Source organism: Microcaecilia unicolor, chromosome 9 (assembly GCF_901765095.1).
Source record: "Microcaecilia unicolor chromosome 9, aMicUni1.1, whole genome shotgun sequence".
In the NCBI taxonomy this organism is placed as follows: Eukaryota; Metazoa; Chordata; class Amphibia; order Gymnophiona; family Siphonopidae; genus Microcaecilia; species Microcaecilia unicolor.
The window spans coordinates 24,066,928-24,081,810 of NC_044039.1; the positions used below are offsets into that span (position 1 = coordinate 24,066,928).

Below are 14,883 nucleotides of genomic sequence, written 5' to 3' on the forward strand. Positions count from 1 at the left end.
CTCCTTCCTAAAACCTGGCCTGTGCAGCTTCACATGAAGCATGCACATATAATATAAAGTACACAAGATCCAGTTCCACCTTATCACCAGCGCATGTGAATAGCGCAATGAGAAACACGTGACTCTAAAGGAATTAACAGAAAAACATACAAACGGAGGCCGCATGAAACTTACTTCCTCGTTAAGGAGAACTCCAAAAGGATTACAAATCTCCTTTACGGTTGTGCAAGCCTGATACAAAGAATTCTTTCAAAACTGAATACGCTATCTCAATAGAACCACCAGGAACTGGCACGCAAACCATCCTATCCACCCAGAGAGTCTCCTATTGCATTGGGTTAACAATTTTAGTTAATATATATATACATACACACACTGCAAAGTCACAGTATGGGCTAATGCACAGGATCCTATAACAAGTTTCATCCAGTAGAGGCTAAATGCTTTATTTACACACTGGTGCTTTCACTGTTCAGCATAAGCCAAGTGTTAAGACAACATGCAGTTCTTTAGAACAGATGACCTGTCAAACTTCAGCCAAAATGACCCTTTCTACCTCTGCTGCGTGGGAAGTCCGATTTACGAGAACACAGGGAGGCATTTCTTCACAGAAATAGGCAACCGTATGGAACAGAGGGAGACAGAGACCGATGTAAAACTGCTACCTGTGGTACAGCGGTTTACTCTAGGTTTAGTTGAGTAGTAGGACTTCTGAAGGAGCAAGGGGTTTTAGCAGAAACATCTGTGCTAAACTCAACATGAAACTTACACTAATCCTAGCATGATGAGCATGGAAATGCATGCTAATGAACTGCATGGAGTGGAGGAGTAGCCTAATGGTTAGTGCAGCGGACTTTGAGCCTGGGGAACTGGGTTCAATTCCCACTGCAGCTCCTTGTGACCTTGGGCAAGTCACTTAACCCTCCATTGCCCCAGGTACCAAAAAAAACCTTAGATTGTGAGCCCTCTACGGACAGAGGATGTACCTGCATATAATGTGTACAGCGCTGCGTACATCTAGAAAGGGATCTGGGTGTCGTCGTCGATGATACGCTGAAACCTTCTGCTCAGTGTGCTGCTGCGGCTAGGAAAGCGAATAGAATGTTGGGTGTTATTAGGAAGGGTATGGAGTCCAGGTGTGCGGATGTTATAATGCCGTTGTATCGCTCCATGGTGCGACCGCACCTGGAGTATTGTGTTCAGTACTGGTCTCCGTATCTCAAAAAAGATATAGTAGAATTGGAAAAGGTACAGCGAAGGGCGACGAAAATGATAGTGGGGATGGGACGACTTTCCTATGAAGAGAGGCTGAGAAGGCTAGGGCTTTTCAGCTTGGAGAAGAGACGGCTGAGGGGAGATATGATAGAAGTGTATAAAATAATGAGTGGAATGGATCGGGTGGATGTGAAGCGACTGTTCACGCTATCCAAAAATACTAGGACTAGAGGGCATGAGTTGAAGCTACAGTGTGGTAAATTTAAAACGAATCGGAGAAAAGTTCTCTTCACCCAACGTGTAATTAGACTCTGGAATTCGTTGCCGGAGAACGTGGTACGGGCGGTTAGCTTGACGGAGTTTAAAAAGGGGTTAGATAGATTCCTAAAGGACAAGTCCATAGACCGCTATTAAATGGACTTGGAAAAATTCCGCATTTTTAGGTATAACTTGTCTGGAATGTTTTTACGTTTGGGGAGCGTGCCAGGTGCCCTTGACCTGGATTGGCCACTGTCGGTGACAGGATGCTGGGCTAGATGGACCTTTGGTCTTTCCCAGTATGGCACTACTTATGTACTATTTGAGATTCTATGTGGAATGTTGCTACTATTTGAGTAGGAGTAGCCTAGTGGTTAGTTCAGTGGAACATGGAATGTTGTTGCTATTTGAAGATTCTACACGGAATGTTGCTAGTGGAGGAGTAGCCTAGTGGTTAGTGCAGCAGACTTTGAACCTGGGGAACTGAGTTCAATTCCCACTCCAGCTCCTTGGGCAAGTCACTTAACCCTCCATTGCCCCAGGTACAAATAAGTACCTGTATATACCATGTAAACTGCTTTGAATGTAATTGCAAAACCACAGAAAGGTGGTATATCAAGTCCCATTCCCTTTGTGAGATTCTACATGGAATGTTGCTACTATTCGAGTAGGAGTAAGTTAGTGCAGTGGAACATGGAAGGTTGCTGCTATTTGAGATTCTACATGGAATGTTGCTAGTGGAGGAGTAGCCTAGTGGTTAGTGCAGCAGACTTTAAGCCAGGGGAACTGGGTTCAATTCCCACTACAGCACCTTGTGACCTTGGGCAAGTCACTTAACCCTCCATTGCCCCAGGTACCAAAAAAACTTAGATTGTGAGCCCTCTACGGACAGAGGATGTACCTGCATATAATGTGTACAGCGCTGCGTACGTCTAGTAGTAATTACCTCTGCACAAGAAAATAATGCTAGCCTCAGGTCAACTGGTGAAGGAGCAAAAGAGGAACAGGTGAAGGTATGGGGGAGGCAGGAATGTTTGCTTCAAATAATAGTTTCATGTACGGTTGTGCCCTCTGTATACAAAATCCGTACATGAGAGCTAGTTTGCTTCATCAGTACCATCAATATTATTGTCCAACTGGACTATTATACCACCATCTATGCAGGTGTTTGTCGTGCTTTGGAGATTAAAAAAAAAAAAAAAAATCCTTTCAACTTTTTGCAAAACACTGCGAGCAGATTGATCAGGCAGCTCCACTGTTAATCAATTTTCGCTGGCTCCCAATTCAAATTTGCATGGCTTTTAAAGTTTTGTCTTATTTAAGGATTTTAAATGGCTGAGTATTTAATTTGGTCGTTGCTCCCTCTGGTCCTATCACACCATTGCCCCTAAGGTAGTGGGGACAGGAAAGGGAGAATGCACATTTCCCACAGTAGACATATTACAATGAATAAATTCAGAAAAACCCAATTTTGTTCTACCTTTTTGTCTGAGCATTGCTTTGCTCCTACTGACTTCTGCTTTTCTGTTTTTTCTTCAGTTGCCTGTCCTTTAGGCATTTCTTTTCGACGTCCAACATTTCTCTTTTCTGTGTGTCTCTATCCACCCTGTCCAGCATCTCCCCATCCCTATCCTCCCCCCTATGTTCAGGGGCACGCTGATGAGTTGAATCTAAGAGAGCTAACTGAATAATTATCACCTAGCCACCGAACAGAGCTCTGCTGGCTATCATCTCTCACGTCAACAGGTCACATCAGATATAAGGGTTCTGTCCCAGACAAAAGTTTATAAGAAAAGAGGAAGTTATTTTGTCTACTATGTAGTAAATTTAAAACGATTCAGAGAAAATATTTCTTCACTCAACATGTAATTAAACTCTGGAATTCGTTGTCAGAGAATGTGGTTAAGGCGGTTAACTTAGAGGAGTTTAAAAACGGTTTGGACGGCTTCCTAAAGGAAATGTCCACAGACCATTATTAAATGAACTTGGGGAGAATCCACTATTTCTGGGATTAGCAGTATAGAATGTTTTGTACTTTTTTGGGATCATGCCAGGTATTTGTTACATGGATTGGATACTGTTGGAAACAGGATGCTGGGCTTGATGGACCTTTGGTCCTTCCCAGTATGGCAATACTTATGTACTTATGACGTTCAAAGTTTAAAAACAAACACCACAAAATATTTAAATAAATACAGAACTTACAACTCAATCCCCCCTCCTCCCCTCCCTACCAAGGCAGCCTGAGTATCAAGATCACTGGCATAACCTAAACACACATACAATGCATATCAAATATCAACATTCTTAGGAGGAGTCTGAAGCCTGCCCAGGGTTTACACACACACTGGCTAATACCTTGTCCGTTCACAAGGCAGGGTGATTTCCAACGGGGCTCCTCTGAAACTGTGAGGTTCTCCCAGCGAGAAGGTTGCCTCCTGGCCATTAACAACAACTTTGTGTATCTGGAGGTCCTTTGTATCCAAAATCTGTAATAAAGCAGACGGATAATATGTTACAAGGAAAGCACTGTGCAGAAGAGAAGAACCACAGGCCAGCGCTGTGGCATTAGCTCCAAAACAAGAAAAAGTCAATAAAAGTCTGTCCTAATTAGATTGTAAGCTCTGTCGAGAAGGACTGTCTCTTCAAGTTCAAGTGTACAGCGCTGCGTACGTCTAGTAGCGCTTTAGAAATAAGTAGTAGTAGTCTTTGGGATTCTGGAATCTTGCTAATCCTTGGGATTCTGCACAGAATGTTGCTGCTCCGAATTTTGCTTGTCTTTGTCCTTATCCCTTAATTGTCCTGTTTGTCTGTCTGTCCTGATTAGATTGTAAGCTCTGTCGAGCAGGGACTGTCTCTTCCTGTTCAAGTGTACAGTGCTGCGTACGTCTAGTAGCGCTATAGAAATGATTAGTAGTAGTCTTTGGGATTCCGGAATCTTGCTACTCTTTGGGAATTCCGGAATCTTGCTTCTCTATGTCCTTATCCCTTAATTGTCCTGTTTGTCTGTCTGTCCTGATTAGATTGCAAGCTATGTCGAGCAGGGACTGTCTCTTCATGTTCAAGTGTACAGTGCTGCGTACGTCTAGTAGCGCTATAGAAATGATTAGTAGTAGTCTTTGGGATTCCAGAATCTTGCTACTCTTTGGGAATTCCGGAATCTTGCTTCTCTATGTCCTTATCCCTTAATTGTCCTGTTTGTCTGTCTGTCCTGATTAGATTGCAAGCTATGTCGAGCAGGGACTGTCTCTTCATGTTCAAGTGTACAGCGCTGCGTACGTCTAGTAGCGCTATAGAAATGAAAAGTAGTAGTAAAAAAAAGGAGATATTTTTCAGCAACACAGCCCAAGTCAGATCAACACTGGCAAAAAGGCTTACTGAGAGCCAGGACCAGTACTGGATAAAGCAGATGGTGTGCCCAGAGCGATAAGTGGAGGGCGGAAATCCCTCTTCAATGATGTAGCCATTTCGGCTGCTCAGGCACACTCAGAGCATTGTATGTAAATAAAATGGATGTTTGATTCTTCTCTCTCCCCCTCAGCCCATCCTATCTTTCACCATTCCACATTTTCCCTAAAACTCCCATAACATAGTAAAGGATGGCAGATAAAGACCTGAACGGTCCATCCAGTCTGCCCAGCAAGATATAAACTATTACATACCATGTAAAATGAGTTTATGTATACCCGAGTTTGATTTGTTCCTGCCTTTCTCAGGGCATAGACCATAAAAAAAGTCTGCCCAGCACTGTTCCTGTATTAAAGGTTCTGAAACTAACGTCGAAGCTCCTTAAAATTTACACTCCAGCCCATCCATATCTATTCTGTCACGATCAGGGAACAGACCATAGAAGTCCGCCCTGCACCGGTTTTACTCTCCAAATACCAGCGTCACCACCCAATCTCCGCTAAGATTCTGTAGATCCATTCCTTCTAAACAGGATTCCTCGGTTTTTATGCCACGCACGTTTGAATTTCATTACCATTTTCCCTCTCCACCACCTCCCGCAGGAGGGAATTCCACGTATCTACCACCCTTTCCTTGAAAAAAATACTTCCTGACATTACTTCTGAGTCTGTCCCGCTTCAATCTCAATTCATGTCTTCTAGTATACATCTCCGGAAAAGGTTTGTTTGCGGATTAATACCTTTCAAATATTTGAACGTCTGTATCATGTCACCCCTGTTTCTCCTTTCCTCCAAGGTATACATGTTCAGGTCAGCAAGTGTCTCCTCGTATGGTTTGCAACGCAAATCCCATACCATTTTTGTAGCTTTTCTTTGCACTGCTCCCAGTCTTTTTACATCTTTCACAAGATACGGCCTCATACTCCCTTGCCCCAATACACTCTCTCCCCAACCCTAAGTCAGTGTGAACTCCCAGCAGGCTCTCGTTCCAGTCAGCCACCACCATCCTGTCTATAATCCCTCCAAGCTGTGTCTCTTTTTCCCATGCCCTTTGACCTTTTCCACCGGTAAGGCCTGTGGTAAAATTATTGGATGGCTGTTCTGTTTTCTTTCTTCCAGGACCACGTAACTTAGGGTGGTGGTGTGCTGCCAAATATCACTGTTCACACAGTCTCGCAAAAATAAGATGGGAGTTTGTACGCTGTGGTTCTCAAACCTGTCCTGCATGATCACCAGCTAGCTGGGTTTTCCGCATCACTATTATTTTTACTTGAGTAAAGACGATTTCAGTCTACTTACAAATATTGGTCCTTCCTAAAGTAACTACTATGATATTCCCTTATTAAATCTTTGTTTAAATGCAAAATAGTCACATAAAACATTTAACAATAGCATTAAAAAAATGCCTCTCATATTTGCTAACTCACACTATCATTCAAACTCGTACACAATCACATTAACACGCTGAGTGGCTATTCTGAAAATATTTGCAAAATACAGTATGTAAATTATCAAAACTCTGGTTAATGATGTTTTCTGTGTATATTTCTCCATGGTCTTGTGGGTCACAAAAGTCAACAGCAGGCCCATTCAGCCTGCAGGTTGCCCACCCTGGCATAACTCACTCACGGATGGGCTGATGATCAGAAGCAAACGCAGGCACTAGAGGCTATTAATGCCATACTAGTACCTGCGTTTGGTACCACCCCATGATCAGAGCCCGAACACGTGAAACAATGTGCTCACGGGCTCTGAACGCAACTAGCATGCAAATGCATGCTAAACATATTCCTCCATAATGATCAGCAAGCCAAACATTGCTGCACTGTCCGTGGCAAACCCTACGCCAGAGTGGTGCTGGCGTTTGAAGACCATTGGGGAGAAATGGTAAGCCCTGTCCAGCACGCATTTGCAAGCTAGCAAGCCCCCCATTCTCCAAATGCAGGCCTCCCCCCCTGCAGGAGCCAGAACCCCAACCCCCCACCCCAAGCCAGTGACATGGGGGCTGGAGGTCTGGCAAACCTCCAGTCCTGACCCAAGTTCAGGGGAGGCTAGAGATCCGGTGGGTCTCCGGCCTCCCTAGCATCCCCCCCCCAAAAAAAGCAGTGGTGGCCCAGTGGGCTGCAAATCAAGCACCCCCCTCAACCTGGTGGTTTAGCAGCCCTCTTCCCCGCTCCCCCCCGTACCTTTGTTGAAGGAGGGAGGTAGACTCATTCCTCTTCCAGCAGCACCGCCTTGAAAATGGCGGTGCCCAGCCCTGCCCAGTGCATCCTGGGATGCGCTGGGCAGGGCTTCACTCCAACCCCTGTGTTTGACAGGTCCGGGCTTTTGACAGCCCAGAAGGAAAGCGGAGCAGTTATGGAGACAGTAACAGCAGCCAGCCTCGAGACAAGATAGGAGGATGTACGTATTGAGAGAAGAAAGAAAGAACCATAACTGGGGGCAAGGAAGGTCGCCACAGTCCCTGGGCCTTGTAATGAAGAAGGCTGCTATAAGCCATCTTAAAAACAGGGAACAAGTGCCGACTGCTTTGTGAACCCATATAACAGCACAGCAAGAGGCCAAAATACAGAACATAGTCCAAGAACAACAAAAAGCACCAAGAGCCTTCAGAAACAGGACACAGTTCCTTTAATTATGTCAACCAATATTCCAGCGTGAACCCGACACAGGCCATGTTTCGGCGCTCAGCTGTTTGTTCCTTCACTAAGGAACGAAGGGACTCTCTTATTCCCAATTGCGTAGTGCAACCACTTTACAGAATGGGTGGAATTCTTTTTCATGCAATAAGAAGAAGTTTGGTCACTGTAAACAGCAACCTTTTTTTCACTTTGACCCCTGATGCAGGCGCTGTGTGCCGGAACACAGCCCGTGCCGGGTCCACGCTGGAATACTGATTTACACGATTAAAAGGAACTGTGTCCCGTTTCTGAAGGCTCTTGGTGCATTGTGAACCCAGCCAGACACAAGATCTGTTATTTGTCATACCGGCCAGCTACGACATTACCGAGCAGGGGATGTGTCAAGCAAATTGCCTGCAAGGCTTTGCTCTGAAAATTTGCAGCTTTCATGCTCATTACTGCTAAAGTACTTTCTGGAAGCAATTAGAAATTTGAACGAAAGTATTTTAAAGAAAACCATCCACAGAAAACAAAAACCGAATTCCATGAGAATAAGTGGATGGAAATTATCTTTCAGTATGCAGGTCCCATTGTTGAGTTAGAAGATGGACGGAGGCAGGTTTATTCAATAGGAAGCTCCCAGGATATCAACCATCTGTGCCCGACATAGCCATGTTTCGGCAAAGACACTGGCTGCGTCGGGAGCAAATACCAGTGTAAAACAGCAGAGACGTCACCTTGGCTGGTCCAACAATTAAAATGAGGCAAGAGCTGTATGTTCATGTACATGGATGCGTTTGGTAAGAAGTGATCGATATCCTGGAAGCTTTATATTGAATAAAGACTTTTTTTGTTGTTATTATAAGATCTGCCTCTTGGTTTTATCTTCCACGTTGGATTTGGTGGATCGCCTGCCTTGTTGTTTTTCGACTCCGTTATCAAGATATACGTGAATTTGATCGTGACGCTATACTGAGAGTTGCAGTGCATTTCAAAACTTAGAAAAGAACGAACTTCGGAAGCCGACATCTGGCTGTCTCTAATGGGCAGAAGGTTAGCAGCACCTGTTCGTTTTGCAAGACCTTCTGCTCAAGGAATTAAATGCACCCAGAGAACTGCTGATCTTGTTACATGTCTCAGCATTATCACATAGAGGTTTTGTCAGTTCCTCTTTGCACTTTACAAAGCTGCTGTCTCAGCAAAAGAGGAATATCTTAAAGGATCAAACTCCACTCAGTCTGTACTAAAAGCAACTTTTAGACTCTCAGGTACAACAAAACTCTTACCAGACCATGTGAAAAAGGAAACTTTCCTGAGCCTGTGCAAATAACCAAACAGTTCTCGGCACTGCTGCTCTGGAGTCATTTTCAAGGCTACAATATTGCAGTCATTAGTGAAATAAGGACCCCCTTCCTTCATATCTGTCTAAGGGGAACAAAAAAAAGTTATTGAAGAAGTCCTGCAGCGCTAATCCTTGTTAGAACCCCATGTGAATTACTGTGAAGCATGGACAGCAGAAGAGTGAACCCAGGGAAGATTTTGTAAAAACAAAACACGACAGGTACACCTTTTATTCAAACAAATGTGAAAACAACATGTGCTTAGGGATAAGTGGGAGAAAACAAATGAAGCAGGGCTGCCGAGGGGGGTGGGGGGAGCAAAATTCCACGGGCCTCCAAGGGGGGCCCGGGACCTCTCTCTCTCCTGCTCGTGATGGGACCCGGGTGATCGCGTCCCGACAGGAGGAGAGAAAAAAATTCCAGCGCTGGGCCCCCCTCTCAGGCCACGCATGCTCGGTTTTGAAAGAGCATGCGCCAAGAAAAAAAAAACAGCCCCTTGGTAGTCTGAAGCACGGTTGCCGATTGGGGTGGAGGGAGCAAAATTCCACAGGCCTCCAAGGGGGGCCTGGGACTGGGGTCTCTCTCTCTCTCTCCTGCTCGTGATGGGACCTGGGTGATCGCATCCCGACAGGAGAGAGAAAATTCCAGCGCTGGGCCCCCCCTCTCAGGCCACGCATGCGCCGAGAAAAAAAAAAAAGCAGCCCCCTGGTAGTCTGAAGCAGGGCTGCCAAGGGGGGTGGGGGGAGCAAAATTCCACGGGCCTCCAAGGGGGGCCCGGAACTGGGGTCTCTCTCTCCTGCTTGTGACGGGACCTGGGTGATCGCATCCCGACAGGAGAGAGAAAACTCCAGCGTTGGGCCCCCCTCTCAGGCCACGCATGCTCGGTTTTGAAACAGAGCAGCCCCTTGGTAGTCTGAAGCACGGTTGCCGATTGGGGTGGAGGGAGCAAAATTCCACAGGCCTCCAAGGGGGGCCCGGGAGTGGGGTCTCTCTCTCCCTCCTGCTTGTGACGGGACCCGGGTGATCGCGTCCCAACATGAGGAGAGAGAAAATTCCAGCGCTGGGCCCCCCTCTCAGGCCACGCAAGCTCGGTTTTGAAAGAGCATGCGCCGAGAAAAAAAAAAAAAAAAAAGCAGCTGCAGGGGCAAGCAATGGGCAGACTGAAGAAAGACCTCCTCTGTTGGCAGAGCCTCAAGATCCTCACGAGCCAAGGTATTTATACTGCAGTTGCAGCAGCGGTGGCGATCCAAGGGAGCGGCAGCGGCGATCCGGGGGGGGGGGACACGGCCCTGCCCTGGCTCAGTCTCTCTGCGGCCCTGGTCTGAAGACTAAACTAGTACTGCCCTTTTATCTGGAACACACTTCAAAAGTGTAACTGTGGTCAGGCAAACCAGATAGATAAGCTGATCACATCACAGACAGCAGGCTACATTCACTTGCTAGCGGACAGGACATAAGTACATAAGTAATGCCATACTGGGAAAAGACCAAGGGTCCATCGAGCCCAGCATCCTGTCCACGACAGCGGCCAATCCAGGCCAAGGGCACCTGGCAAGCTTCCCAAACGTACAAACATTCTATTCATGTTATTCCTGGAATTTTGGATTTTTCCAAGTCCGTTTAGTAGCGGTTTATGGACTTGTCCTTTAGGAATCCGTCCAACCCCTTTTTAAACTCTGCTAAGCTAACCGCCTTCACCACTTTCTCCGGCAACGAATTCCAGAGTTTAATTACACGTTGGGTGAAGAAAAATTTTCTCCAATTTGTTTTAAATTTACTATACTGTAGTTTCATCGCATGCCCCCTAGTCCTAGTATTTTTGGAAAGCGTGAACAGACGCTTCACATCCACCTGTTCCACACCACTCATTATTTTATATACCTCTATCATGTCTCCCCTCAGCCGTCTCTTCTCCAAGCTGTATAGCCCTAGCCTCCTTAATCTTTCTTCATAGGGAAGTCGTCCCATCCCCGCTATCATTTTAGTCGCCCTTCGCTGCACCTTTTCCAAATTCTACTATATCTTTCTTGAGATGCGGCGACCAGAATTGAACACAATACTCAAGGTGCGGTCGCACCATGGAGCGATACAACGGCATTATAACATCCTCACACCTATTTTCCATACCTTTCCTAATAATACCCAACATTCTATTCGCTTTCTTAGCCGCAGCAGCACACTGAGCAGAAGGTTTCAGTGTGTTATCGACGACGACACCCAGATCCCTTTCTTGGTCCGTAACTCCTAACGTGGAACCTTGCATGACGTAGCTATAATTCGGGTTCTTTTTTCCCACATGCATCACCTTGCACTTGCTCACATTAAACATCATCTGCCATTTAGCCGCCCAGTCTCCCAGTCTCGTAAGGTCCTCTTGTAATTTTTCACAATCCTGTCGCGATTTAACGACTTTGAATAACTTTGTGTCATCGGCAAATTTAATTACCTCGCTAGTTACTCCCATCTCTAAATCATTTATAAATATATTAAAAAGTAGCGGTCCTATGACTCTAAACTGCACTATTAAAGAAGCCTCCAATGGCTTCCAGATCCGAGGGTAAGCATCCGATGTGCACAGCCAGAAAAAGTAGGATGTCTTTTAGTTTTAAACATTTTTTTATTGATGCTGCAACACAATGAACGTTTTCATACAATCTCTGCACAGATCAAACATCAGATCCCAATGTGATTGTGCAATAATTGCTAACAGGCATCAATTTTTATATAACTTTTAATATTACTGTCTACCCCTCCCAATTCCTCCCTTCCCCCCTCTCCCATTCTCCTCTGGTAGCCAATTACTTATTCTGTCAATGTTGTACCCTGATATTACAACTTCACTGAAGTGTACCTTTCACTTCAACAATGCTTGTCAATTAAAAGCTCCACCATTCAGGCCTTCACTATCTGGTCGTGTGCATTCTTTTCCCCCCTCCCCTCCTCTCCTTGTCCTGTTCCAAATCTCATAGTTTATCAATTCTAATCTCCTCCTCTACCAAAAGTAGGACGTCTTATCGGAGGAGCACATCCCTGATAAGTTGAAAAGCACACTTAAAAATCAGTGCTGGATCTTTGTATTGTGGCCTCTTAAGTTGCAACACTTAATCAAGGGAAGTAAATTTTAGGTTTAATAACTTCATGCTAGTGCAGTGCGAGGCCCTAAGATGTAACTCATCTAGCTTATATTTAAATCCAGCTCCTATCATGTGACAAATTAGGCTAAATTTCTTCTTCTTCCATTTGTAAACTCATCTGTCTACGTCTATATATATTTTATTTTCTGACAGATGGAACTTCCCCAAAAGGTGCTATTGCTCGGCCAAAGCACACCGAAAAAAGTGAAGTTACCACTGCGACTTCCTTTCCACTAGCAGCTACTTCTATGTATTTTTCCAATCAAGTCACATTTTCATCATTTAAATAATTTGAATGTTCTATACCTTCAATCTCTCTCTCTTTTTTTTTCCTTTTACCCAGCCTTTTCACCTGCTCTTGTAGGTCTGCAGCTCAATCAAAACCAGAAGTGGGACAGCACCAAGATTTCCCCCCTCTAACCCTACCAACACAGTCACTGCGGAATCAATCTTAAGCTGGGGCTGTGGAGCTTCTTCTGGAACCCTGCAATCATGGGTCCCAAATTCAGGTACCAGAAATCAACCACAGATCTCCTCCCCCAAATCGAGGGGAATAGGATCCAATTTGGGAATCAAGCCAGGACCTTCTACCACAGGGCTGGTTCAAATGTACAACTTTAACTCTGTATAACTAGATGCTGAAAGCCACATTGATATCAAGGAAGCTGTTATTCATAATCAGATCTGTTCCCAAGGCCATAAAACACAGCTTTTAGAACTTAACAGTTATGTTTAATATAGCAGCATTAAGGTATGTTCTAATGTTAATTCATTTTATATAAAGAAAAAAAATAAAATTTCAGTGATTATTGTCACCTGTGTCCAAAATTAATTCACTGGTTAGCAGAGAATCGAAGCAACCGAACCATAAGATCCAGTCTCAAATGCAACTACACGTTTCAAGAACTATTTTAGAAGCGATGCGCCCTTATTACATGATCCTTAAGTGGGAAAAGTATACAATTCTAGCAGTTATGGGGGTATTTACACTTACCCAAGCAAAGTGACAGCAGGGTGTCTAAATGCCACTATATAACGATGCACCTTACACAGTGCATAAATGCTGCCAAATGTAAGCACCCATATAGTTACATCAGGCCTATGGTGGATCTAATTGGGGGTACATAAACATTAGGTGCATTCAAGGAGGTCTGATAACAGAAGACGGCATGATGTCCCAAGGCGGAAGCAGTCTCCACTCACTCTGCCCAAGGAGGTTTTAGTTCGCCCCAAAGCAGCACTGATGGCAAGCTTACTGGTCTGTAATTTCCCAGATCACTCCTGGAACCCTTTTTAAAACAAACAAACAAAAATTGCCATTATATTGGTCACCCTCCAATCTTCAGGTACTTTGGATGATTTTAATGACAGGTCACTAAACAGATCAGCAATTTCATGCTCAAGTTCTTTCAGTACCCTTGGATGTATGCCATCCCATCCAGGTGATTTATCACTCTAACTTGTCAATTGGCTCAGTACATCTTCTAGGTTCACTACAACGTCACCCTTGAAAATCATTTCCGGTAGATCTCTTACACCTTTTTCCATAATGGGTGAAGCAACGAATTCTCTCTGCTATGGGTGTCCCTTTTGCTCCTTAATAAATTTAATGGTCCCATGGATTCCCTCACAGGCATTCGGCTTCTGATACACCTGAAAAAGGTGTTACTATGAGTTTTTGTCTCCAGGGGCAAGTTTTTCTTCCTTTTCAGCCTTCTTTATCAATGCTTTGCATCTTGCTCGACACAGCTTCTGTTGCTTCTTACTTTTCTTCATTCGGATCCTTTTTCCATTGCCTCTTTCACTTCATCTTTTAAATCACACTGGATGTCGTTTGCTTTGTTAACAGAAGATAATCTTCAGGGAGCAGCAGCAGAGAACCTTACCACAAGATATGCCATTGTTACTATATTATCTACATTTCCAGATTCGATCTAATTTCATCCGCCTATAATTAAACGTGGCCAACTCTGTCTCCCTCCTCTATCTATATATAATCTCTTGAAATGACTGCAGACACAAAAGAATATTTTAAAGCATTATGATCTGTTTGCAAGAAGTAAAATTTTGCAACCGATTCAGGATAAAAAAAAAAAAAACAAATTAACCCCTCTCCACCCAAAAAGAGAGAGTTAATAACAGTACAAAGACATTTGAAGTTGTTGAACACAATAATAACGGGAGAGCTACACTGCGTTTGAACATTGTTTAAAAGAAAACCTGCATAACTACATTTTCTTGTTTTGAGAAAGCGATTGGCCCCTTTCAGCCAGGAACTACGCCTAGAGCAATTCCTTTCCCCTAAGACACACAGATCAGAAGGCAGAGCAGCACCCGGAGAGAATCGCAGTCCAAAACCTGGGCTTACCAGCGTGCGCTGCTGATCCTGCAAAGACTCCACCGTTAGGGCGGCTTTGCCCGTGATGACCCGGCTAGCAAAATCCACGCGCAGCTTCAGGTTCCAGTGCTTGGTACGCCAGCTGCTAAAGGCAGCGTAGGAACAGGGATCCACCACCTCTGCTGCCATTATCACCACCGAAGATCCCCAATTGCCAGACACGTTCCTCCAACGCCCCCTAATATAGCTGGGGACTCAGGAGGCTCGCACGAAGCGGCGTCTCCTCCTCCTTGGGGGAGGAGGAAGGTGAATGGGAGGGCGGTGTCAGCAAAGCATACCGGGAATTGTAGTATTTCAAGGGAAGAGACGCCCAGAGAACAGCAGTTGCGGAACTACAACTCCCGATGTACCCGTGGCCGGGGAAGGCGGGGAGCGCGCTGCAGGGGCCGCTGGGATCGTTAGTTTCGGAGGGAAGGTGGATGGTGGTCGGTGGCTGGAACTGTTTTCTCCCCATTCATCAAGGCGATGGCGGGTGAACGAGGGAGGAAAAGGGATGAGAAACCCAACGCC

General features: G+C 45.0%; 1 protein-coding gene across 1 annotated transcript in view; it reads right to left on the minus strand.

The window, feature by feature from the left end:
• Positions 1-14,571, minus strand: part of LTA4H (leukotriene A4 hydrolase) — a 51,778-nt gene extending 37,207 nt beyond the window's left edge. Inside the window, exons 1-2 of the mRNA XM_030214797.1 lie at positions 14,344-14,571; positions 3,832-3,962 (exon numbers count right to left, since the gene is read on the minus strand). Of these exons, the coding sequence (XP_030070657.1) occupies positions 3,832-3,962; positions 14,344-14,502 (290 nt within the window). The 5' untranslated portion in view covers positions 14,503-14,571. The remainder of the gene's footprint in view (positions 1-3,831; positions 3,963-14,343) is intronic.
• Between the last annotated feature and the right edge of the window lie 312 nt (positions 14,572-14,883).